The sequence below is a fragment of the Ictalurus furcatus genome, chromosome 10 (assembly GCF_023375685.1).
Source record: "Ictalurus furcatus strain D&B chromosome 10, Billie_1.0, whole genome shotgun sequence".
Taxonomy (NCBI): domain Eukaryota; kingdom Metazoa; phylum Chordata; class Actinopteri; order Siluriformes; family Ictaluridae; genus Ictalurus; species Ictalurus furcatus.
The window spans coordinates 45,142-70,915 of record NC_071264.1 but is presented as its reverse complement, the minus strand read 5'-3'; the positions used below and the strand labels follow the sequence as shown (position 1 = coordinate 70,915).

The 25,774-nt window shown below is 41.9% G+C and overlaps 1 protein-coding gene and 1 pseudogene across 8 annotated transcripts; both read right to left on the bottom strand.

Annotated features, from left to right (window-relative positions):
- Nucleotides 1-265: 265 nt before the first annotated feature.
- On the bottom strand, nucleotides 266-3,191 carry LOC128613803 (piwi-like protein 1; annotated as a pseudogene).
- A 1,692-nt stretch (nucleotides 3,192-4,883) lies between these two features.
- LOC128614055 (NLR family CARD domain-containing protein 3-like) lies at nucleotides 4,884-25,681 on the bottom strand. 8 transcript variants are annotated; one of them, XR_008386977.1, is made up of 9 exons: nucleotides 25,564-25,681; nucleotides 25,283-25,404; nucleotides 24,241-24,823; nucleotides 23,802-24,006; nucleotides 21,747-23,517; nucleotides 19,663-19,836; nucleotides 6,839-6,901; nucleotides 5,240-6,357; nucleotides 4,884-5,116 (listed from the first exon to the last, which is right to left on the bottom strand). XR_008386977.1 is itself a non-coding variant. In XM_053635326.1 (9 exons), exons 5-9 carry the CDS (start codon nucleotides 23,836-23,838, stop codon nucleotides 13,107-13,109), a joined length of 2,244 nt encoding a protein of 747 aa, XP_053491301.1. In that variant the 5' UTR covers nucleotides 23,839-24,006; nucleotides 24,241-24,295; nucleotides 24,566-24,823; nucleotides 25,283-25,404; nucleotides 25,564-25,681; the 3' UTR covers nucleotides 12,103-13,106. The 8 variants fall into 8 exon arrangements, 4 of the variants coding, with proteins under 4 accessions (XP_053491302.1, XP_053491301.1, XP_053491300.1 ...); XR_008386976.1 differs by having other exon boundaries at nucleotides 5,240-5,386; XR_008386978.1 differs by having other exon boundaries at nucleotides 5,240-5,368.
- Nucleotides 25,682-25,774: the final 93 nt, after the last annotated feature.

The following is a 25,774-nucleotide window of genomic DNA, read 5'->3' as shown; positions in this document are numbered from 1 at the left end:
TGAGAGAAGGACGGTGCTCTCATGGTTACAGAGCAGTGGCACATAGCATACAGAGCACATAGCATACAGAGCATGGCCCAGACCCTTTATGAGGAGGATGAAGGTGGCGGTAGCAGCGAGGAAAACAACGTTCAGAGGATTCAAGACTAAAAAATTGTGATTCTGTCCTTCGATTGGAAGGAAATGGAAATACAGAGAAGAGTGTGTGAGATTAAGAGAATCAGCTCAGGCCTGAGTAAAGAATCCTGAGATGCAGGAAGTAGTGTTAAAAGTCTCTGAAATTTCCCACCACTGAGCTGAAAAACTCTTGTTGGATTCATAATCTTTACTGATCGTTTGTAGTGGTAACAATATGCAGATATACGAGGGATTAAAAAATATCAACAAATAAAGAAACCATGAGCATGCTGCTATATGTAGAAAGATCATCAATCAACGACAGGATGGTGTAATGTGACGCACCACGAAGCTAAACCGGTCTTCCTGATGCTTTTTATTCCTTATACCTCAGCAATTTGACAATTAAACATTTTAATCATTAAAAGAACGATATTGTACTTTTTCTCTCTCCTAAAGTTACGATAAACCACAAAGGGTAATGCCCTCTCTTCTGAAGACTGGTGGAAAAGTTCAAATCTAAAATCTAGTTCATTAAACACAACCCTTCTTAAAGCTGTGTACAGAGTCCACACAAGTCATGCTTTAAGTACCTGGACATGGCCGGGTTGAGGCTGGCCACCAGTGCACCGATGGATCTCTTTCCTGCGGCACTGTCGTGGTAGCAGTCGATACCAACATCATCAGGTGCTTCAACTGAAAGAGCAGGAGAAGTCACTAAAACAGTGTTTTAATAGAATAACACCAGGGTTAGGAGGTGCCACTGTTGATCAGTTACAAGATCAGATATGCTTTTAAGTGATGATTTTGGTTGTAGTTGAAATCCCAATGCCGGATATATTTCAGTTACTTGAAAAACTCCCAGTGCTTGAAGAACAGAACCGTACCGGGATCTCGACGCTCCACGGCTCTCCTTCCATCTTGCAGTTCATCTGCAAGGAGATCTTTGTAGCGATGGTCATGAGGGTCTGAGGTCTGCTGAGGGTGTGAGCCACCACACACTGGCTTGGAGTGGGACGGTACACACACAGGTACTTCTTCACGCAATCGTATTTATCCTTACGGTTGGTTGACAGGATCATAACCACCTTACACACATGATTTAAAGTGAGTGCTTCAGAACAAGAAGTAATGGTAATCTGTAGACTGAGGCTGTTAATCTGAAATTATCTTATGCCGTATGCTTAGACCCATAAAAGGATATACTGTGACAAAAATCACATAGAAGCAGCTGCACTGCACTGCGTGTGTCACATCACAAAAGGTGAAACGACTTTAACTAAGAAAATCAAACAGCAATATCCTTAAACGTTCAATTTAAAAAATAAATAAATGCTCTGTGTGTATTGTGTATATATCTGAATAATCTCATATAGGATGTGATTGGGTGAGTTCATTTACACGTCAGATGCAAAGCGCTTTAGTTTAATGGTGTTCATTACTGATGCTCAGGATTTTTACAGCTGAAACCGGTCCAGATACCAATCTTTTTTAATTTAAACTTTAATCATACAGTCTATCATAAACAGTTAAATGTTATCTCTCTGCTCATGGTCACTGTTAACTGAATTAAAATAATAGCAATGATACTGTTGGTTAATTGATAAATAAACAAACATAAAATATTTATTTTTAGATATCTTAAAAACAATAAAGAGTCCTAATTAAAAGTAGACTAACACAAAAGTGATCCATATTAGGAAAAAGGCTAATAGCTTTCAATGAAATAGCGAACTAAGTTTAATGTCAAATTGATATTAAATGCAACCCATAGTAATTAAACATTATTTCATTTCTCATTTCATTTATATTTAGTGAAGTTATTATAATAATATATATCCATCCATCCATCCAACCTGGAGACTATCCCAGGGAACATCGGGTACAAGGAGGGGTACACCCTGGACCGTCCATCGCAGGGCACAATCACATACACACTCACACACCCATTCATACACTACGGACACTTTAGACACACCAATCAGCCTACCATGCATGTCTCTGGACTGGGGGAGGAAACCGGAGTACCCGGAGGAAACCCCCGCAGCACGGGGAGAACAAGTAAACTCCACACACACAGGGCCACGGGAATCGAGCCCGACCCTGGTGGTGTGAGGCGAACGTGCTAAACACTAAGCCACCATGTGCCCAATATATATATATATATATATATATATATATATATATATATATATATATTTATTTATGTATGTATGTATGTATGTATATATATATAAAAAGATTTATTTATAACTAAGCACATTTTCTGTCTTTACATTTTAGTAGTTTTATTTTTGTTTATCAGTTTTAGATCAGTTCCCCAGTACAGTGTCCATGTCTGGTGATAATGTTTTGGGGGATTAAATCAAAACATGGAAACTGGAGTTGACTTTTCTAGTGATATCTGGCAACCGTGAGTTTAAATGAAGTGAATTAGAGTTAGTGAAGGAGAGCGGCAGTGTACTGTATGTTTACAGACGGAACAGTTGCTACTCTTGATTATGATTGGTGAGGAATTTTTTAATAAAGAAGTTTGAATTAAACCCACCTTATAGCGTGTTAATGTCATGATTTCTCCTCACGCAAAGCGCTGGAGCTCGAAGCGAACCTGGCAGCTCGAGGGCTAAAATGCTAAAATGCTAAAAGGGTTTTGGCACTACAAAATGACGTCATCCCTGCGCTGCCCTATGGTGATTGGCTATAAGTGTAGGAAGCGCTTGATTTGATCTGCAGCTGAGTTTTCTATTAGCGGAGGACGAACTTTAAACGTTAATATCGCAGTCGATCATGTTCATTTAATCGTGGGCCGTCAGAATCGTAATCGCGATCGATATTCGATTAATTGTGCAGCACTAGTGCCGTCTATATTATTTTCCCATAGTAATGTGGGTTTTTTCTTCTACCCCCCCCCCCCCTTTATTTTATTTATTTTTAAATCAAAGTCCTTTCAATCATATATTTCATATCACATTCAAGCAGTTATCTGTTAGCAGTTAGCAGTTATCTTATACCAGTAACCATGCCATGGTTGTCTGATGTACACATTAACTGAAGCTCTTGACTTGTACCTGCATGATTTTATGCAATGTGCTGTTGGCACATGATTGGCTGATTAGACAACTGCTTGAATGTGATATGAAATATATGATTGAAATATGATTGATCTATTCACTGGTTTATTGAAAGTTTTACAGCTTCGGCAGGTAAAGAAGCCGTGGCTTTAATCTGATCTTCTGATTTCTAATGATAATTAAATGACAAAATACAGAATTAAAGAATATCTTTATTTAAATTCAAAATTATGAATAAAATCATTTAAAAATATGGACTACAAGTCATTTCTACAAGTGTTCATACAGACAGAAAGACCAGAGATGAAACGGATTTAACAGATACAGGACAATTAGGACAAGGAAAGTGAGAGAACTAGAATGATCATTTATTTATTATTTAAAAAAAAATTACAACTGTGTTCAAGATCACAGCAAAAAGACAGTAGAGGAAACAAAGGAACAAAAATATTTCACATTTCCTGTTTAAATTCAACAGTAAAATCACATGAACTGAAGACATCGTGACTTTTTGAAACCGGTCGTTACATTTTTGAGACAAACGGAGCAGGTAGTGATGAAGAAGCTGCCTCAAAAGATCATTTCTGCTCCTCGAAGAGTAAAAAAAAAAACCATTAAATCCTAAATGTATGAAAAATAAACATTATGTACATTTTATGTCTAATTACAGTGAACCTGACGGAGAGTGAAGCTCACAGAGGCGAAGTGTTCACGCTACAGCAAATTTCACCGGTTGACGCTTAACTCGCTCACTTAGGAGGTGCGTTTCTCTGTCCCGGGATATTCCTAGCACCGTGTGTGAAAGCTCCTGAGATGTCCAGCATGGAGATGTGTGTGTATGTTGATGTGTACACAGTACCAATGGTCAGGATGTACTGTTGTGTCAGAGTTTCTCGTTCTCCTGAAAAACACACGTGCGCGCGCGCACACACACACACACACACACACACACACACACACACACACACACAGTGGAATTGTAAAGCATAACATTGGAATATATATCTTAATCACATCTCATAGTCCTTTTATAGAGTCTGAATCAGTTTGACTGATTCATTTCGAGTTGATTCAGAGTCGAATCACTTTCTAGTGAGAATCAAATACTCATCTCAGTCTAGTTCGTTTGGAAGTGTGCGACCCTCACTAGAAAATTATTTGACTCCGAATCGTCTCGAAACGAATCAAACCGATTCAGACTGGACAAATGGACTAATAGAAGAGAAAGAGCAACAGGAAAGAGGACAGCCTTCCTGCTGAAAGCAAACCGGATCAGAACCTTACATTAGATTGTTTTCTATATTTTTATTTTAAATCAGTTGTGTTGTTTTTCTTCTTTCTGCACTCGATTGAGGAAACACAGCAATGATAAATAAATAAATAAATTTATCTGTCCAGCTTCCTCCTCTTCGTCCCCCAGAATGACGTGTGGGTGACGGATTGACGGATTTAAAAAAAGATGTCTGGGCAAACTGTGACCTCCTCGAGTTAAAAGTGACCATCCAAGGAAATTTAATGTGTTAACTGCACTACATTCTGCAGTCACACAGGACCAGAAAAAATATGTACATCTACTGTACATGTTAACACACAAAACAAGCTTTTGAGTATTAGTTACCCTGTCTTACTGTACAAGGCACCTGCAAATAATAAAGCAAGTAATTAAAAGTTCATCCATCATTTCACTTCCACTAATCAGTCTTTTGACCAGTCTAAAAATAAAAAGACTAAAAAGAAACTGAGACTTAGCAAGAAGAACTAAAGATCTGTGGATGATGAAGTCTCAGTTCCACCGCAGCTTCAACAGCCCTGGATCTTCTCCTTTAAAGCTTGGAGAAGGGCACGTCTTTCGGACTCTTCTTTTCCAGGGCTGCCTGCGCTGACTTCATAAGATCCTGTGTCTGCAACATGTTCATGTTCCAAGTAGCCTGGAGACGCAGAGGAGCAATCTCAGATTTCGACCGCTCTACTTTGTGTTTGTGGCCATACTGTGTGTGCATGGGTCTACCTTGAGGCTAAAAATGCTATTCATGTCTTAAGCAGGTTCTTACCATGTAGTCTAGGCTCTCAGTCACACTGTGGTCTCAGGAGTAGAGGAGGTTGATTTTGGTTCCCTGGACAGCGACGCGACTCCGGCCTGCAATCTCACCTGCTATTTCCAGAGCTCCAGCAATCATTGACTATCAGGGAACACACGACTGCAGAGATGAACAGAACACACACTTACCTTCATTTATACTAAATAATTAAGCTACATGAAAAAAAAACCTTATATACAGGTTTGACCTTATATACAGCCACAATACCAACTGTAACAGTGCTGACTTCTCAAAATACAGGTTTTTATTTCCTGAAAAGGAACAGTGTGTCATATGAGGTTTCCACTTGAGAGTGACATGTACAGTGTCCTCCACTAATATTGGCACCCTTGGTAAATATGAGCAAAGAAGAAAACCTTTTGTTAAAAAAAAAAAAATTCACAAAAATACTCTGCTCTCATGGACAAACAATTGCAAACACCACAAGTTTATAAAAAATATTTGTTAAATAGGTGTACAACAATTATTGGCACCCCTATGAATCCATGAGAAATGTATTTGAAGTATATTCCCCTTGATATTTTACTTTTTTGTACACTTGGGAAACTAGGAACAGGACATTGTTCAACCATGACTTCCTGTTTCACAGGGATAGGTAACGCATAAGCCAAATTCTCTTACTCATTCAGAACAATAAGTGAGGCCAAGATATATTCAGTGGTGCTTGAAGGTTTATGAACCCTTCAGAATTTTCTATATATATGAATAAAGATGACCCAAAACATCAGATTTTTACACAAGTCCTAAAAGTAGACCAAGAGATCCCAGTTAAACAAACGAGACAAAATGATAATATTTGGCCACAGACAGATTGTGCACAAATGGAGGAAATTCAAGACCATCATTTCCCTCCCCAGAACATATCAACCAACAAAGATCACTCCAAGAGCAAGACAAGTAGTAGTCTGTAAGGTCATAAAGGAGCCAGGGTAACATTTATGCAACTAAAGGCCTCTCTCTCACTGTAGTGAAGGTAAGGGTTCTGTTTAGTTTGACTTACCTAGGGCTGCTCCTATCACACAAACCATTGAAGTGAATAGCATGGAGGTGGTATTTGAAGTTAACGCAGGCTGTGGAGTGATCATCAGTAAAGATCAACATTCAAAGATGTGGGGGGGGGCTACAGAAATCATTTGTTGCATCAGCTGGTAAATACAGTAGCAAATGTACCAGGTCATAAATTGGCTAACGTATTGGAGAGACAATCCGAGGTGTTCAAAGAAGAGTTGGGTCCACTGCTGGAGAGAGAACTCCAGAGGCTGGTGGAAGACAAGATCATTGAACCAATGCAGTTTGCAGAGTGGGCAGCTCCCATTGTTCCAGTCAGGAAACTGATGGTTCTATCCCAATTTGTAGGATTATAAATTCGCAGTAAATCCAGCTCTAGTGTGGAGCAGTATCCAATTCCCAAGGTAGAAGATTTATTTGCTCAGTCGGCAGGAGGAAAAATTCTCCAAACTGGACATGACCCATGCGCATCAGAAGATAATGCTGCACAAAAATTCCAATAAGTATGTTACAATCAACATGCACAAGGGATTATGTACTTACAACAGGCCACCATTTGGAGTTGCTTCAAGTCCAGCGATCTTCCAGCGCACAATAGAAGGGATTCTGCAAGACATCGCACGCGTCACAGTTTATCTGGATGGCATTTTAGTCTCAGGGGCTAATGAACATCTGCAGAACTTGGATGAGGTACTGAGTAGGATAGAAAAGAGTGGACTGAGGCAAAGAAGGAGCAAGTGCGAGTTCATGGGAGAAGTAGAGGTATTTTTAGGTCACAAAATTAATGCCATAGGATTACAGTCGAAAGACAGGTCCTATATTATGTTTGAGGAAGCTGGTATTGTAGCCGTGAAATCAGCTAACGTTATGCTCCATGTAAAGTTAGCGATATCCAGTTATTTGTTAAACGCTAACGCATTGCAATGTTATAAACTACCTCCTAATGGACCACCATGCATCTCCATTCAGCCCGTGTCCTGTCAGCTAAATGTAGCCTCATGTCACTAATAATTATACACATGTTCATGCTTTTAATAAATCTTTTTATCCTGCCACCATATCAGTGAATTTAAACTAATGCTTGCATTCAGAGTATAAGGGGTGTGTGTGCGTTTAGGAGTGCACCTTAGCACTTATTAGTCATGGTCAGAGTGTTTGAACTAAAATATCCCTCTCTCTCTCTCTGCCAGTATCAGCCAGAGGAGGATGCCCTCCAGGAGTTTTTAATTTTATAATTTTTTTTAATTCCCTCTCTTTTTTTTAAATAAAAACCACACCGTGGTATTGAGCATCGTGTACTTTTGGTGGTATCGGTACCGACGACTAGATTTTTGGTATCGTGACATCCCTAATATGTAAGGAAATAGGATGAACTCTGCATACAGGGAAGCTTTGTGTTATGGGGGACTCGCGTAGTGATTCCACATCCGCGGCGTGCGGCTCTTCTAAGACATCTACACGAAACCCATCCGGGAATTACCAGGATGAAAGGCCTGGTGCGTAGCTATATGTGGTTGCCACACTTGGATGCAGAGGTGGAAGCATTGGTCAAATCGTGTGCAGTCTGTCAGGAAAACAGAAACGCTCCGGCAAACGCGCCACTGCACGCGTGAGAGTTGCCAGAGCAACCGTGGAGAGGGATTCACATTGATTACGGTGCACCGTGGATGGGTAGAATGTTCTTGATCGTGGTAGAGGCATTCTCAAAATGGATAGAGGCTTATCTGTTAATCAAGTCTACATCCACAGTTACCATTCAGTGCTTAAGACAAACCTTTAGCCAACACAGGATACAAGAAGTAGTGATGTCAGACCATAGCAGTTTCTTTGTTTTTTACCAGTGCTGAATTCCAAGAGTTTATGGAAAGAAACGGCATCAAACACAAGCACAGCACCCTACCATGCATCTTCCAGTGGTCTGGCTGAAAGGGCCGTTCAAACATTCAAAACCCTGATGAAAGAGAGTGCCGAGAGTCCATTGAAAAAGCTAGCCAGAGTGCTGTTCAGTTACCGAACGACGCCACAGTCGACCACTGGCAAATAAGCCGCTAAACTGCTGTGTGGAAGGAAACTGGTCTACACAGGGTCTCATTGAGACACAAACAATTGAGAGAAAAATGGTACCATGACCAACATGCAAAGGAAAGATATCTCGTGGTGGGTGACCCAGTGTATACTAGGAACTTCAGCTCTGGACCTACTTTTATTCCAGGAACAGTTCAGAAAAAGACTGGTCCTGTATGGTGCACAGTAGCATTGGGAAGTGGGCAAGTAGTGCACTGACATATTGATCAGGTGAGAGACAGGCACAATACAACATCCGCAGCACCAGCACCAGAGTTGTAAGACACTTCATGGCCAGATGTTGACATTCCAGTGCCTTCTACAAAAGACTCAGGTTCTTCATTCTCTGAGGAAAGTCACAAACAAAAACTGTGAGGAACTTCTGAAGTGGCTGCGTAAGAAACTTTCCTTGGGATGGAAAACCCTGAGTTGAGAAGGTCTACACGTACTAAATCTCCAAGCTATCTGAAAGATTATAATTCATGTAGCGGTGAGTTCCCCAAACGCAGGGCAAGAATGAACCCAGGAACTGAACTGAATCTCAAGAGAAAGTGGGGCATGCAATAAGACAATGGCCCAAAACAAAGAATGGTTAAAGAACAATAAAGTTATTGGTTTGGAATGGCCAAAACTGATGTCCAAGCCCATGTGCAGGACTAATCAACAGTTACTGGAAATGATTAGTTGCAGTTATTGCTGCACAAGGGGGTCAGACCAGATACTGAAGGCAAAAGGTTCACATACTTTTGCCACTCCCAGATTGGAATATTGGATTATTTTCTGCAATAAATAAATGACCAAGTATAATATGTGTCACGTTTGTTTAAATGGGTTCTCTTTGTGTAGTTTTAGGACTTGTCTGAAAATCTTGTGTATATTTTTGTAGAAATATAGAAAATTCTAAAGGGTTCACAAACTTTCAAGCACCACTGTAGCTGTGATGTGCAGCAAAAGGTTGTTGAGCTTCACAAAATGGGAAGTGTCTATAAGAAAATAGCACAAGCATCGAAAATGCTCATTTTCATCATCAGGGCAATAATTAAGAAGTTCCAGTCAACTGGAAATGTTATGAATCAACCTGGAATTGGACGCGTGTCTATATCGTCTCAACACACTGAAGAGGACGGTTCGAGTGGCCAAAACATCTCCAAGGATCACAGCTGGAGAATTGCAGGAGTTAGTTGTGTCTTGGGGTCAGAAAGTCTCCAAAACTACAATCTGAAGTCACCTACATCACCACAAGCTGTTTGGAAGGGTTTCAAGAAAAAAGCCTCTACTCTCATCCAAAAACACACTCAGGTGTCTTCAGTGTGCCAGACACTACTGGAACTTCAAATGGGATCGGGTTCTATGGTCAGATGAAACCAAAATAGAGCTTTTTGGTAATAAACACCAGAGGTGGTTTTGACAAACACAGAGAGGTAGCCATATGGAAAAGTACCTCATGCCCACGGTTAAATATGGTGGTGGATCTTTAATGTTTTGGGAATGTTTTTCTGCCAGAGGACCTGGACATATTGTTAGGATACATGGCATCATGGACTCTACCAAATATCAACAGATATTAAATAAAAACCTGACTGCCTCTGCCAGAAAGATTAAAATGGGCCGTGGTTGGATCTTCCAGCAGGACAGTGATCCAAAACATACATCAAAATCAACACAAAAACGCTTTACTGACCACAAAATCATCAAGTCATTTAACACTAATGAGCAGTATTAAAAATATTAACATGGATATCCGAGTCTGATAATAAAATTAACTTCTACTTACAGTCAAATTTTGTAGTGTTTATGACATTTAACACCCTTCCGTCCAAAAGAAACCAAAAGGGGGTACAAACTTTTACACTCCACTGTATTTGGTTGAAATTGCGCTTATAGAACAACTGAACAGCAACGTTTCCATACAGGTTTTAGTGAAAAGTTTAACAATAGCAACTTGACTTGAAATGGATGATGTTTCATTAGCGTGGCCTGTGCCCAAAGTGTTAGTAACGAGGCCGCGTTGCTGGTCACGCGCGGTGTAGACGCGCTGATACAGAGTGTAGCGCGAGTAAGATCTGTAATGTCTAATTCAAATATTATGATCAAAAGTAAAATAATGTCTAAAGACACCGAGGAACAGAAACCACAAGGTGCAGTGAAAGTGAGTTTTTATTATTCATTTAGGACTGGAGTTTAATTCGGTGCTTTTTGTGCATCCATAAAAAATAATGCTATCTATCTAACTCTATTTATAAATGTTTATATATTTATCTTATTTAGTTAGTTTACATTTATATTATATAAGTACTTATGCATTATTTTTTTTGTGGATTCACAAAAAGCACCGAATTAAACTACAGTCCTAAATTAATTATATATATATATATATATATATATATATATATATATATATATATATATATATATATATATGTGTGTGTGTGTGTGTGTGTGTGTGTGTGTGTGTGTATGTATATGTGTGTATTGGGTTCTTTTCTGTTTTGGACAAACATCTGTGTAAAGTTTTAGTCTGAATTTATATTTGTAACACTCAGTTTGTGGATTTTATTTTAAATAAACAAAAAAAGGCACTGAAAGTTTGCCCCGCCCCCATCAGATTAATCAAAAAAAATAATCGACCAATTAATCGATTGTGAAAATAATCGTTAGTTGCAGCTCTATTAATAAGCTGCATCATGAAATTGATTTTTTAAACAAAAAAAAAATCATCTTGAATATTTTCAAAAATAGAGTTGTCTTTGAGAAGAAGAATGGAGTGTAATATAGTGTGAATCATAAAAATTCTATTTCATTTCTATTTGTTTACAGAAAGACTTCAGCAATAAAAGCAGCATTTTGCTGTAGTTGTTAAGGGGCCGTTTACACCACAACGTTTTCAAATAAAAACCGAAAACTTCTGATGCGGTTTGGCTGTTCGTTTCCATGACGACGGCGTTTCGGGGCCTGAAAACTTTGGAAAACGGGTTTCAAAGGACAAGTTTTTGAAAACGATGCCGTTATCATCTCCGGTAAATCATGTAAATTATTATCCAGAAAAACCACAGCTCCTCCGTTTACTTGTATTTGTTTACAGCGCGGTCTTTCCCTCATCAATATGGCGGACAAGTTGACGTGAATGCGTACGTGCGCATGCGCGTAGTATTTCTTTACAAAGTCACCTCGCCAGCTACACACACACATTTTGTCCTTTTTTCTTGAGAAATAGAAGAGAGAAGCTCGAATGTGCAGTAAATGTTCAATATAAACCCAACTCTACCCAGGTTTAGCAGTTTATACATTAAAAACATTACAGAAATATAAAGTTATTTTAGCTGCTAAATGACTTAGCCACTTTTACACTCACTGTTGTTTATTTTAGTTGCTATAAGCAGGGAGCAAACAATGGATTTTAGGATAAAGTAAGGTTATACTTAAATAGTGCCGCTAAAACAGAACAAATATCTCCCCATGAGTTAAATAGTGCACTACATAGGGTGTAGACCGTCATTATTTCATCCCTAATGTAGTGCACTTAAACCGGAAATGACATCAATTTGGGATTCGGCCACACAGCTTCCGTTTAACTTACCTCGGGTTTAAAAACAGAACGGAGTTTTAATTCCTCAAACACAGACCAAATAACCAGCTTTTATGTTTAAACTCGATCAAATCTAACTGTAAAACTGTCAGAAATAATTTAATCTGGAGATGATTAGTTCGGTGTAATAACTCAACTGCTCAGGAGATACCAGCTGCAGCTTTTTCTTCTTCTGTGATTTCTACTGGTCGGAGACGCAGCTGTTAGGCGCGTTACCGCCACCGCGTGGACTGGAGGATATAGTTCCAGGTTGGAGGAAGTCTATCCTAACAAACTTACACCAATAATTTCCACTCATGGTTTTATTAGATCCTACTTATTATTCCAGTGGAGTTTATGACTTCTTCATGAATGCCAGCAGTGAGTCGTTCACTGTGTCTTACCCAGATATACTGAGTGAACTACTGAGTCACCACAACCTCAATCTCTAAATGTTTAACAGCACCAAAGCTTTCAATTCTGGTGACTTTGGGAGTATTTATTTATTTATATGATTATATAATGTAACAAACATTAACATAAGCATGTGCTGCACAACATTTCATTAGTTTAATTTTACATTTTAATTTACTGTAAAGCGCTTTGCTAAATTTTGCTACGTAAACTTTTTTAGGTATTAAAACTGGTTACTGTTTGATTGATGACAAACTCCATATTTTTATACCTTGGAGCTCTGTGTTACCATGGTAATTTATAAACAATTACTAACAACATTAACTTCATCAATGCAAGTTTACATTTTATTTGATACTTGACCACTGTTACGTCCTCAGTTGTATTTCTGTTTGTACTGTGTTCCATTCGTGTGTCTATGTCGGGGGAGGGATGGGTGTCTTGTCTCCTCCTCTTTTAAGCCCAGTCCACTGCAATGCGTCATGTTCCTGCTTGCCATTGGACGATCACATCTCATACACGCCTGCTCCCGCCTCGTGCTTTGGGATGAGTTGGCTGTACATTTCCGGACGTGTACTTAAGCCTCGTCAGTCTCCAACCCCGGGGCAGATCGGTGCCGTTGCTTTGTACAGCAGATATTTGGTTACGTGTGTTGATTTCTCCTGTGTACGACCTTCTGCCTGTTCTTGACTTTGTTTCTGCTCTGCCCCTTTAAGTTTAATGATTCAGCTCCCAAACTGCTGGAAATGTGGGACGGGTTCTAACTCTTCACCAAGACTGCAGTATCCTGGAGAAGAGGTTTGAGGTGAGACTCCCGTCATACGCCGTCCTGGTGAGTGTATTATAGTTAATGCTGTAAGACAGAGAAGAACATCAGTGTAAACACACAACATCAGCATAAACACACACACACACACACACACACATTATTCAGCATGATACAGTGGAGTAAAGAGACAGTAAGTCAGTAACTCACTGTAGTGTCTCCAGGTTACAGTGTGGATCCTTCAGTAGATCAGAGAGCAGCTTCACTCCTGATTCTCCTGGATTATTATCGTTCAGATCCAGTTCTCTCAGGTGTGATGAGGAGTTTGACCTCAGAGCAGAAGCCAGAGCAGCACAACCTTCATCTGTAATCCTGCAGTTCCACATCCTGCAAGAAAGAAAACCTTCTCACACTTAACACACTCAGTTTTAGCTCTGAAAACATCAACTACACAAAATCTTTATATACACAACATTTACTCTCATCTCACACACAACAATGACAATATCACATCACTACAATTACAGTCACCACAGAGGGAAACTGTGTGTGTGTACCTCAGTATCTCCAGTGTACAGTGTGTGTGTGAGTGTGTGTGTACCTCAGTATCAAGTGTACAGTGAGTGTGTGTGTGTACCTCAGTATCTCCAGTGTACAGTGTGTGTGTGTGTGTGTGTGTGTGAATGTGTGTGTGTGTGGTGTGTGTGTGAGTGTACCTCAGTTTCTCCAGTGTACAGTGTGTGTGTGTGTGTGTGTGTGTGTGTGTACCTCAGTATCTCCAGTGTACAGTGTGTGTGTGTGTGTACCTCAGTATCTCCAGTGTACAGTGTGTGTGTGTGTGTACCTCAGTATCTCCAGTGTACAGTGTGTGTGTGTGTGTACCTCAGTATCTCCAGTGTACAGTGTGTGTGTGTGTGTGTGTGTGTGTGTACACCTCAGTATCTCCAGTGTACAGTGTGTGTGTGTGTGTGTGTGTGTGTGTACACCTCAGTATCTCCAGTGTACAGTGTGTGTGTGTGTGTGTACCTCAGTATCTCCAGTGTACAGTGTGTGTGTGTGTGTGTGTGTGTGTACCTCAGTATCTCCAGTGTACAGTGTGTGTGTGTGTGTGTACCTCAGTATCTCCAGTGTACAGTGTGTGTGTGTGTGTGTGTGTACCTCAGTATCTCCAGTGTACAGTGTGTGTGTGTGTGTGTGTGTGTGTACCTCAGTATCTCCAGTGTACAGTGTGTGTGTGTGTGTGTGTGTGTGTACCTCAGTATCTCCAGTGTACAGTGTGTGTGTGTGTGAGTGTGTGTGTGTACCTCAGTATCTCCAGTGTACAGTGTGTGTGTGTGTGTGTGTGTGTGTGTGTGTGTGTGTGTACCTCAGTATCTCCAGTGTACAGTGTGTGTGTGTGTGTGTGTGTGTGTGTGTGTGTGTGTGTGTGTACCTCAGTATCTCCAGTGTACAGTGTGTGTGTGTGTGTGTGTGTGTGTGTGTACCTCAGTATCTCCAGTGTACAGTGTGTGTGTGTGTGTGAGTGTGTGTGTACCTCAGTATCTCCAGTGTACAGTGTGTGTGTGTGTGTACCTCAGTATCTCCAGTGTACAGTGTGTGTGTGTGTGTGTGTGTGTGTGTACCTCAGTATCTCCAGTGTACAGTGTGTGTGTGTGTGTACCTCAGTATCTCCAGTGTACAGTGTGTGTGTGTGTGTACCTCAGTATCTCCAGTGTACAGTGTGTGTGTGTGTGTGTACCTCAGTATCTCCAGTGTACAGTGTGTGTGTGTGTGTGTGTGTACCTCAGTATCTCCAGTGTACAGTGTGTGTGTGTGTGTGTGTGTACCTCAGTATCTCCAGTGTACAGTGTGTGTGTGTGTGTACCTCAGTATCTCCAGTGTACAGTGTGTGTGTGTGTGTGTGTGTGTGTACCTCAGTATCTCCAGTGTACAGTGTGTGTGTGTGTGTGTGTGTGTGTGTGTGTGTACCTCAGTATCTCCAGTGTACAGTGTGTGTGTGTGTGTACCTCAGTATCTCCAGTGTACAGTGTGTGTGTGTGTGTGTACCTCAGTATCTCCAGTGTACAGTGTGTGTGTGTGTGTACCTCAGTATCTCCAGTGTACAGTGTGTGTGTGTGTGTGTGTGTGTGTGTACCTCAGTATCTCCAGTGTACAGTGTGTGTGTGTGTGTGTGTGTACCTCAGTATCTCCAGTGTACAGTGTGTGTGTGTGTGTGTACCTCAGTATCTCCAGTGTACAGTGTGTGTGTGTGTGTGTACCTCAGTATCTCCAGTGTACAGTGTGTGTGTGTGTGTACCTCAGTATCTCCAGTGTACAGTGTGTGTGTGTGTACCTCAGTATCTCCAGTGTACAGTGTGTGTGTGTGTGTACCTCAGTATCTCCAGTGTACAGTGTGTGTGTGTGTGTACCTCAGTATCTCCAGTGTACAGTGTGTGTGTGTGTGTGTACCTCAGTATCTCCAGTGTACAGTGTGTGTGTGTGTGTACCTCAGTATCTCCAGTGTACAGTGTGTGTGTGTGTGTACCTCAGTATCTCCAGTGTACAGTGTGTGTGTGTGTACCTCAGTATCTCCAGTGTACAGTGTGTGTGTGTGTGTACCTCAGTATCTCCAGTGTACAGTGTGTGTGTGTGTGTACCTCAGTATCTCCAGTGTACAGTGTGTGTGTGTGTGTACCTCAGTATCTCCAGTGTACAGTGTGTGTGTGTGTGTACCTCAGTATCTCCAGTGTACAGTGTGTGTGTGTGTGTACCTCAGTATCTCCAGTGTACAGTGTGTGTGTGTGTGTACCTCAGTATCTCCAGTGTACAGTGTGTGTGTGTGTGTACCTCAGTATCTCCAGTGTACAGTGTGTGTGTGTGTGTACCTCAGTATCTCCAGTGTACAGTGTGTGTGTGTGTGTACCTCAGTATCTCCAGTGTACAGTGTGTGTGTGTGTGTACCTCAGTATCTCCAGTGTACAGTGTGTGTGTGTGTGTACCTCAGTATCTCCAGTGTACAGTGTGTGTGTGTGTGTGTGTGTGTGTGTGTGTACCTCAGTATCTCCAGTGTACAGTGTGTGTGTGTGTGTGTGTGTGTGTGTGTGTGTACACCTCAGTATCTCCAGTGTACAGTGTGTGTGTGTGTGTGTGTGTGTGTACCTCAGTATCTCCAGTGTACAGTGTGTGTGTGTGTGTGTACCTCAGTATCTCCAGTGTACAGTGTGTGTGTGTGTGTACCTCAGTATCTCCAGTGTACAGTGTGTGTGTGTGTGTACCTCAGTATCTCCAGTGTACAGTGTGTGTGTGTGTGTGTGTGTGTGTACCTCAGTATCTCCAGTGTACAGTGTGTGTGTGTGTGTGTGTGTGTGTGTGTGTGTACACCTCAGTATCTCCAGTGTACAGTGTGTGTGTGTGTGTGTGTGTGTACCTCAGTATCTCCAGTGTACAGTGTGTGTGTGTGTGTGTGTGTACACCTCAGTATCTCCAGTGTACAGTGTGTGTGTGTGTGTGTGTGTGTACCTCAGTATCTCCAGTGTACAGTGTGTGTGTGTGTGTGTGTGTGTACCTCAGTATCTCCAGTGTACAGTGTGTGTGTGTGTGTGTGTGTGTGTGTGTACCTCAGTATCTCCAGTGTACAGTGTGTGTGTGTGTGTGTGTGTGTGTGTGTGTGTGTACCTCAGTATCTCCAGTGTACAGTGTGTGTGTGTGTGTGTGTGTGTGTGTGTACCTCAGTATCTCCAGTGTACAGTGTGTGTGTGTGTGTGTGTGTGTACCTCAGTATCTCCAGTGTACAGTGTGTGTGTGTGTGTGTGTGTGTGTACCTCAGTATCTCCAGTGTACAGTGTGTGTGTGTGTGTGTGTGTGTGTGTGTGTGTGTGTGTACCTCAGTATCTCCAGTGTACAGTGTGTGTGTGTGTGTGTACCTCAGTATCTCCAGTGTACAGTGTGTGTGTGTGTGTGTGTGTGTGTGTGTACCTCAGTATCTCCAGTGTACAGTGTGTGTGTGTGTGTGTACCTCAGTATCTCCAGTGTACAGTGTGTGTGTGTGTGTGTGTGTGTGTGTACCTCAGTATCTCCAGTGTACAGTGTGTGTGTGTGTGTGTGTGTGTGTGTGTGTGTACCTCAGTATCTCCAGTGTACAGTGTGTGTGTGTGTGTGTGTGTGTGTGTACCTCAGTATCTCCAGTGTACAGTGTGTGTGTGTGTGTGTGTGTGTGTGTACCTCAGTATCTCCAGTGTACAGTGTGTGTGTGTGTGTGTGTGTGTGTGTACCTCAGTATCTCCAGTGTACAGTGTGTGTGTGTGTGTGTACCTCAGTATCTCCAGTGTACAGTGTGTGTGTGTGTGTACCTCAGTATCTCCAGTGTACAGTGTGTGTGTGTGTGTGTGTGTGTGTGTGTACCTCAGTATCTCCAGTGTACAGTGTGTGTGTGTGTGTACCTCAGTATCTCCAGTGTACAGTGTGTGTGTGTGTGTGTACCTCAGTATCTCCAGTGTACAGTGTGTGTGTGTGTGTGTGTACCTCAGTATCTCCAGTGTACAGTGTGTGTGTGTGTGTGTACCTCAGTATCTCCAGTGTACAGTGTGTGTGTGTGTGTGTACCTCAGTATCTCCAGTGTACAGTGTGTGTGTGTGTGTACCTCAGTATCTCCAGTGTACAGTGTGTGTGTACCTCAGTATCTCCAGTGTACAGTGTGTGTGTGTGTGTGTGTGTACCTCAGTATCTCCAGTGTACAGTGTGTGTGTGTGTGTACCTCAGTATCTCCAGTGTACAGTGTGTGTGTGTGTGTGTGTGTACCTCAGTATCTCCAGTGTACAGTGTGTGTGTGTGTGTGTGTGTGTGTACCTCAGTATCTCCAGTGTACAGTGTGTGTGTGTGTGTGTGTGTGTACCTCAGTATCTCCAGTGTACAGTGTGTGTGTGTGTGTGTGTGTGTGTGTGTGTACCTCAGTATCTCCAGTGTACAGTGTGTGTGTGTGTGTGTGTGTGTGTGTGTACCTCAGTATCTCCAGTGTACAGTGTGTGTGTGTACCTCAGTATCTCCAGTGTACAGTGTGTGTGTGTGTGTGTGTACCTCAGTATCTCCAGTGTACAGTGTGTGTGTGTGTGTGTGTGTACCTCAGTATCTCCAGTGTACAGTGTGTGTGTGTGTGTGTGTACCTCAGTATCTCCAGTGTACAGTGTGTGTGTGTGTGTGTGTGTACCTCAGTATCTCCAGTGTACAGTGTGTGTGTGTGTGTGTGTGTACCTCAGTATCTCCAGTGTACAGTGTGTGTGTGTGTGTGTGTGTACCTCAGTATCTCCAGTGTACAGTGTGTGTGTGTGTGTGTGTGTACCTCAGTATCTCCAGTGTACAGTGTGTGTGTGTGTGTGTGTGTGTGTGTACCTCAGTATCTCCAGTGTACAGTGTGTGTGTGTGTGTGTGTGTGTACCTCAGTATCTCCAGTGTACAGTGTGTGTGTGTGTGTGTGTGTACCTCAGTATCTCCAGTGTACAGTGTGTGTGTGTGTGTGTGTGTGTGTGTACCTCAGTATCTCCAGTGTACAGTGTGTGTGTGTGTGTGTGTGTGTGTGTACCTCAGTATCTCCAGTGTACAGTGTGTGTGTGTGTGTGTGTGTGTGTACCTCAGTATCTCCAGTGTACAGTGTGTGTGTGTGTGTGTGTGTGTGTACCTCAGTATCTCCAGTGTACAGTGTGTGTGTGTGTGTGTGTGTGTACCTCAGTATCTCCAGTGTACAGTGTGTGTGTGTGTGTGTGTGTGTGTGTGTGTGTGTGTACCTCAGTATCTCCAGTGTACAGTGTGTGTGTGTGTGTGTGTGTGTACCTCAGTATCTCCAGTGTACAGTGTGTGTGTGTGTGTGTGTGTGTGTACCTCAGTATCTCCAGTGTACAGTGTGTGTGTGTGTGTGTGTGTGTGTGTGTACCTCAGTATCTCCAGTGTACAGTGTGTGTGTGTGTGTGTGTGTGTGTGTGTACCTCAGTATCTCCAGTGTACAGTGTGTGTGTGTGTGTGTGTGTGTGTGTGTACCTCAGTATCTCCAGTGTACAGTGTGTGTGTGTGTGTGTGTGTGTGTACCTCAGTATCTCCAGTGTACAGTGTGTGTGTGTGTGTGTGTGTGTGTACCTCAGTATCTCCAGTGTACAGTGTGTGTGTGTGTGTGTACCTCAGTATCTCCAGTGTACAGTGTGTGTGTGTGTGTGTACCTCAGTATCTCCAGTGTACAGTGTGTGTGTGTGTGTGTACCTCAGTATCTCCAGTGTACAGTGTGTGTGTGTGTGTGTGTGTACCTCAGTATCTCCAGTGTACAGTGTGTGTGTGTGTGTGTGTGTACCTCAGTATCTCCAGTGTACAGTGTGTGTGTGTGTGTGTGTGTACCTCAGTATCTCCAGTGTACAGTGTGTGTGTGTGTGTGTGTGTGTGTACCTCAGTATCTCCAGTGTACAGTGTGTGTGTGTGTGTGTGTGTACCTCAGTATCTCCAGTGTACAGTGTGTGTGTGTGTGTGTGTACCTCAGTATCTCCAGTGTACAGTGTGTGTGTGTGTGTGTGTGTGTGTGTGTGTGTGTGTGAGTGTGTGTACCTCAGTATCTCCAGTGTACAGTGTGGATTCTCCAGTCCAGCAGAGAGCAGCTTCACTCCTGAATCCTGCAGGTTATTGACACTCAGGTTCAGTTCTCTCAGTCTGGAGGAGTTTGATCTGAGAACTGAGGACAGAACTCTACAGCTTTCCTCTGTCAGATCACACTCACGCAGCCTGGAAGAGAAATGATGAAATATCAGAACACTGATCTCAAACACACACACAGCCATAATACACTTACTCTTTACCATGTAACAGAAATGTGAGTGTGTTTCTCTCACACACACAAATCAGAGGACAGGACACCTCATCAGCATTATTAGTATTATTATTATTATTATTATTATTGAAATGAAAACAGAAGGGTTTTTGTTTGAATAATGGAAACCATTTTTAAGGGAAGTACATGTAAAAAAGTCTGTGTGTGTGAAAGTCTGTGTGTGTGTGTGTGTGTGTGTGAGTGAGTGTGTGTGTATGTGTGAGAGAGAGTGTGTGTGAGTGTGTGTGTGGAGTAAGTTGACGAGTTAGTTTGCTAACTGGAAATCCGTCTCACACAGTGCATGCATTATTTATTTGTTTGTTTGTTTGTTTGTTTGTTTGTTTATGGTAAATATTCACACATTTTTTGTTAGGGATTAAAGTTATAAACAGGACGTATCCCTTGATCTGCACAGAGGGATTATGATGATGTTTTTGCTAACTGGAAATCCGTCCTCGAGGACAATCCTCTTTCATCCTGTAAACTAATCCCACACCAGATCCAATCTAAAGAGAAAGTCTGATCGGTCCAAACCAAACAAGGTCGGTGTGAAAGTGAAAAAGCACAGAAGAGTGTTAATCAAGTTCTATTGTAAGTGTGTAGTGAGCTAGAAGACGTCTATGTGTTACTGAACATCAGGTGTTTTTCTGCATCTCTGTATGTCCTGTGTAAACGGAGTTAGAAGAACCGTGTGTTTTGTCTAAAGCAGCTTTACTCTGGCAATAAATGAGCAATTAGACATTCACCAGAACTGTGTTTCCAATCAAAGTCCTTTAAGCTTCAATACCAGTGTCACAATAACAGATCAGACTTCCAGGATGAAGTGTACCAGGCTGGGACTAAAGCCAGAAGATCATTAAGGTATAAGGGGGAAATCTGGGACGGGGTAAAAATCCTGTCCTGATGAAACCTTTCAGAAAATTCAACGCAAGGCGCATACGCTGCAAAAAATGACCTTGTCCCAATAAAACCTTTAAGAAAATCCAACTCACAACGCATGCACCACAAATGTAAGGTATCATATAGATATGAATAATTCATGAAGGCGATGGAGATTGGTTTGTTTTTAGAAAGAAGAGGTTAATGCCCCGCCTAGGGATAATTTTACTGCTTCAGAAAAGTATATAAAGACATGTGTGTGTGTATAATTCAGACTTTCTGCAGACTGTCTCACTTTGTTGTTTCAATAAAGTTTGATGACCTTTGGCATCTACTTTATCCCTCTGTCTCTGAAGTGTTTAACTTAGGTTGGAAAGATTGTTTTCCACGACACTCTCACGTGTCCCTCAGTGCAGATTGGGCGGTGTGATACGCTGATACACATCATAGGACCAGAAAATAGAATAATCAGTCATGTCTATTGATAGATATTTTCCTATATCCTCTATATCACTGATGTCACATGCTGTATTCATATTGTTCCCATGGTGACAGTGTTCTGTTTTTCTTCTTCTCGTTTGTGAAGTTCTGTTCAATGTCACTTTCAAATAAAAGGAGAAAAGAAAAAGTGCCTTTCACTGGTGTTTAGATCACAAAATGATCAAAAAGCAGTGATGAATACATGCAGTTATTCTGTAGAGATCATTTCTTCATCAGTTTTAGAGAAAAGGTAATAAATGGTGATAGGTTTTGTCCACATGGCCCCGCCCTCAGTGCAGACGTAACGTGTTGGTGTAAAAAGTGAAACTCTTCTGTAACAGTACCAGAGGTTTGTTTAAAGATGATTAGAGTAATTATTAACCAGCATTAATCCAAACAGTGCAGTTCAGTGTTACATTAAAATAATAAACCATGCAGTAATACATTTATAAATAAAAATACTCACACAGCTCTTCTGGAGGCTTTGACCACTGGCAGCAGCTTCAGAAGACCTTCCTCTGATCGGTCATATTCCCTCAAATTAAACTCATCCAGCTCCTGATCTGAGTTCAGTAACACAAACACCAGAGCTGACCACTGAGCAGGAGAGAGTCTGGTTCCCCTGAGACGACTGAGACCTCCTCTGTTCAGGTAAGTCTGTACTTCCTGCACTAGAGAATGATCATTCAGTTCATTCAGACAGTAGAACAGATTGATGGATTTCTCTGGAGATGGATTCTCCCTGATCTTCTCCTTGATGTACTCGACTGTTTCCTGTTTGCTGTGAGAGCTGCTTCCTGTCTGTGGCATTAAGCCTCGTAAGAGAGTCTGATTGGACTCCAGTGAGAGACCCAGAAGGAAGCGGAGGAACAGGTCCAGGTGTCCGTTCTCACTCTGTAAGGCCTTGTCCACTGCACTCCTGAGGAGATCAGACATGTCTGACTTTCTGAAGAAATTAAAACGTCCAGTGCTTTGTTCCACTAACACATTTGTCTTTCTAAAAATAAAGCAGAAAAATGCATATAAAGCAGCCAGAAACTCCTGAACACTCAGATGTACAAAGCTGAACACCTTCCCCAGGTGAAGCCCAAACTCCTCTCTGAAGATTTGGGTACACACTCCTGAGTACACTGACGCTTCTCTCACATCAATGCCACACTCTCTCAGGTCTTCCTCATAGAAGATCAGGTTTCCTTTCTCCAGCTGTTGGAAAGCCAGTTTTCCCAGTGCCAGGATACTCTCTCTGGTCTGCTGAGGATCAGGGTCACATTTCTGATGGTACTTTTGGTCCTTGTGTTTGATCTGAAAGATCAGGAAGTGTGTGAACATTTGAGTCAGAGTCTTGGGGATCTCTCCACTCTCTGCTTCACCCAACATTCTCTCTAGAACAGTGGCTGAGATCCAGCAGAAGACTGGGATGTGGCACATGATGTGGAGGCTTCTTGAAGACTTCAGGTGTGAGATGATTTTATTGGCCAGGCTCCGATCACTGATCCTCTTCCTGAAGTACTCCTCTTTCTGAGGATCACTGAACCCTCGTACCTCTGTTACCTGGTCTACACACTCAGGAGGGATCTGATTGGCTGCTCCTGGTCGAGAGGTTATCCAGAGGAGAGCAGAGGGAATCAGATTCCCCTTGATGAGGTTCGTCAGCAGCACGTCCACTGAGGCTGACTCTGTCACATCACACAATCTCTCATTCTTCTGGAAATTTAGAGGAAGTCGACACTCATCCAGACCATCAAAGATCAACAGCACTTTGTAGGAGTCTATTAATTGTAGTTTTCTCATTTCAGGGAAAAAGTGATGAAGAAGATCCATCAGACTGAGATGTTTCTGCTTCATCAGATTCAGCTCTCTAAAGGGAAGTGGAAACATGAAGGTGACGTCCTGATTCGCTTTTCCTTCAGCCCAGTCCAGAATGAACTTCTGCACAGAGACTGTTTTCCCAATTCCAGCAACTCCTTTAGTCAGAACACTTCTGATGGACTCGTCTTTAAAGAGATCATTACATTTGATGGGTGTCTCCTGTGTTGCTGGTCTCCTGGACGCTGTCTCAATCTGTCTCACCTCATGTTCATTATTGACGTCTCCACTCCAACCCTCTGTGATGTAGAGCTCTGTGTAGATCTCATTCAGAAGTGCTGAGCTTCCATGCTGTGAGATTCCTTCATTAATTCTTTTAAACTTCTCTCTCAGGCTGGATTTCAGCTTTGTCTGATACACAGAGGCGAGTTCTAATAAACAAAGTAATAAGATGTTTTAATGTAAAATCACTGAACACAGGATTAAATGTCAAATTCAAATGCTGCTGTTCATTCCTGATTCATGTAGTAAATATTCCTGAAGGAACAGGACCATTGTACAGAGTCACCACAAGCTGGACCACGAACAGAACAGAAAAGCAGCAGATGTACATGATACTAAACTCGAACTTCAAACTAAAAGTGTTCCTATCTAAAACTATTTCCTCTCTCTAAAGTGAACCTGATGGAATAAAGCCATGACTCAGAGCTCTTACTGTTGTGCAGTGTGTTAGCGAGATCTGTGTGGTTCATGTTCTTCAGGACGTGCAGTGTGATCTTCAGCGCTCCGTCTCTGACACTGTGCAGATCCTCCTCATCCTGCACCTCCCTCTCAGTGCATGCTGGGTAATCTGGACTCAGGAGCTTCCTAAACCTCTTCAGCTCATTCTTTATCAGAGTGATGACTTTGTGTTCCAGCTCCTGGTTAGAAACACACAGGAACACATCTAAATATTATAATGTTACACGCTGAGAGATGCTTTTATTTTATGAAAAGAAGAAAAGTCTCTTTCTATTACCACAGTTACAGCTGAAATTCTGCCTGATTACCCATAATGCTGCTGCACATCAATAAATCTGTAAATTGTCATGATCTTAAATAAAAAACCTGCAACCTGCTCACACACAAGTTACACACATTAAAAAGACACACACCTTGAATATGGAGTCCAGCTGATTTCTGCTGAGGTTTGATTTCTTCTGTTGTGGTCTGTGAAGAAATAAAACACATGATGTGATATAGACTATATGTATTCATAGCTGCACAACACACACTAATAAATACAGAGACAGATATTTAACACTATCCTCTTAACACTATACACTGATTTCAGGATTTCTCACTGACACTAACATGTTCATGAATAAAATAGTGATCTAGTCATTAATGTCCCAGGTGTAAATGTTGTTGTGTAGCACCACAGACCCTCCAGCTCAGGGACTGCAGGCTGAACTGAACTCTTAAAGCAGTTTTCCTCACCGCCAGTCCGAGAGCTGCAGCACTGCACAGTTTAGTGTTTTACTGCTTCAACACCTGATAAAGATCATGAAGGGCTTCAGAATGAGACCAGTGAGTTTGATCAGGTGGAACACTGCTGTAAAACACCTCACTGTACTGACCTCACATCAGGAGAACTGGCTCCGTCTCTGAAGGTAAATTGGACGATCCATTGACGCGTCACTCTTCATGGACACACAGCTGGGTTCTGGTGAGTCTGATCTCTTTCTCTTCATCATTCTAGAATGAAACAGAAATATCAGCAATAATTAATACTCTGCTGTCTCAGCACTGTTACACAATGTGTTCATCATTAAACACCAATCATTCCATCTTTTTAATTCAGTTCCAGTCTGCACACTTATTCAAACAGGAGACACGCCCCATACCTCAGGAATTACACTGATGTCAGGAGTCCCAGTCACAGATAACTGACTCAGCTGGGTCTTAAAGCCTGTAGAGTTCACTGACTCAAAGCTACGCTGCTCTTCTCCTCCACATTACACAGTCCTTTTTACTCTTCTCTCAGTGAATGATTTCTCTAAACGGTTCTTAGATCAGATCAGTGATATATTCACTGCTATTAAACACCTTAAACCAAAGTCTAGTTCCTCTGTTAACTAGTGAGTGTTTAGAGATACAGATCTGTTCCCATGAGACGGTGTGTATTTATTGCTGGTGAATGGAAAAGTAACTCACCTCTCGTCTCTCTTTAAGTCCTGTTCTCCAGACACACTCATGTTGGAGGTCATGTCTCCTTCTCCAGATTACAGCAGGACACACGTTTACTTCACTCCAACATCGGTGTGTTAAATCAAACCCTGTATCAGCACAGAGCTCACTTACAGGAAATAGTCTCTGTATCAAGTCATAAAACAACCTGTGTACATTCAAACTTCAGTACAAACCCACAAAACTCTTCTGCATCTAGTGTACATTCAGTGTGTTTATATATTATAGGTTTAGATGTAGATACTCACTGTGTTTTTACTCCTGAAACGCTGTATTTTCCCCTCCACACAAAATGGAGACTGACTTTCACTTTCACTTCCTAACCGTTTATTCTGCAGAGGAGGAGGGGCAGTGAGGTAGGGTAATAAACACACACACACACAGATATGGTTTGTTTTCAGACAGCTTTCTGATCCATCGAGCAAAGGCCTGTAAATACTGAAAGTATACGCCTGAAAA

Coding starts and splice junctions, on each gene's coding strand:
- LOC128614055 (XM_053635326.1), bottom strand. CDS start 23,838: ATGAACCACACAGATCTCGCTAACACACTGCACAACA. Junction 23,518..23,801: donor CGCTAACACACTGCACAACA/GTAAGAGCTCTG, acceptor TTTGTTTATTAG/AACTCGCCTCTGTGTATCAG. Junction 13,492..19,662: donor TGTACACTGGAGATACTGAG/GTACACACACTC, acceptor TCTTTCTTGCAG/GATGTGGAACTGCAGGATTA.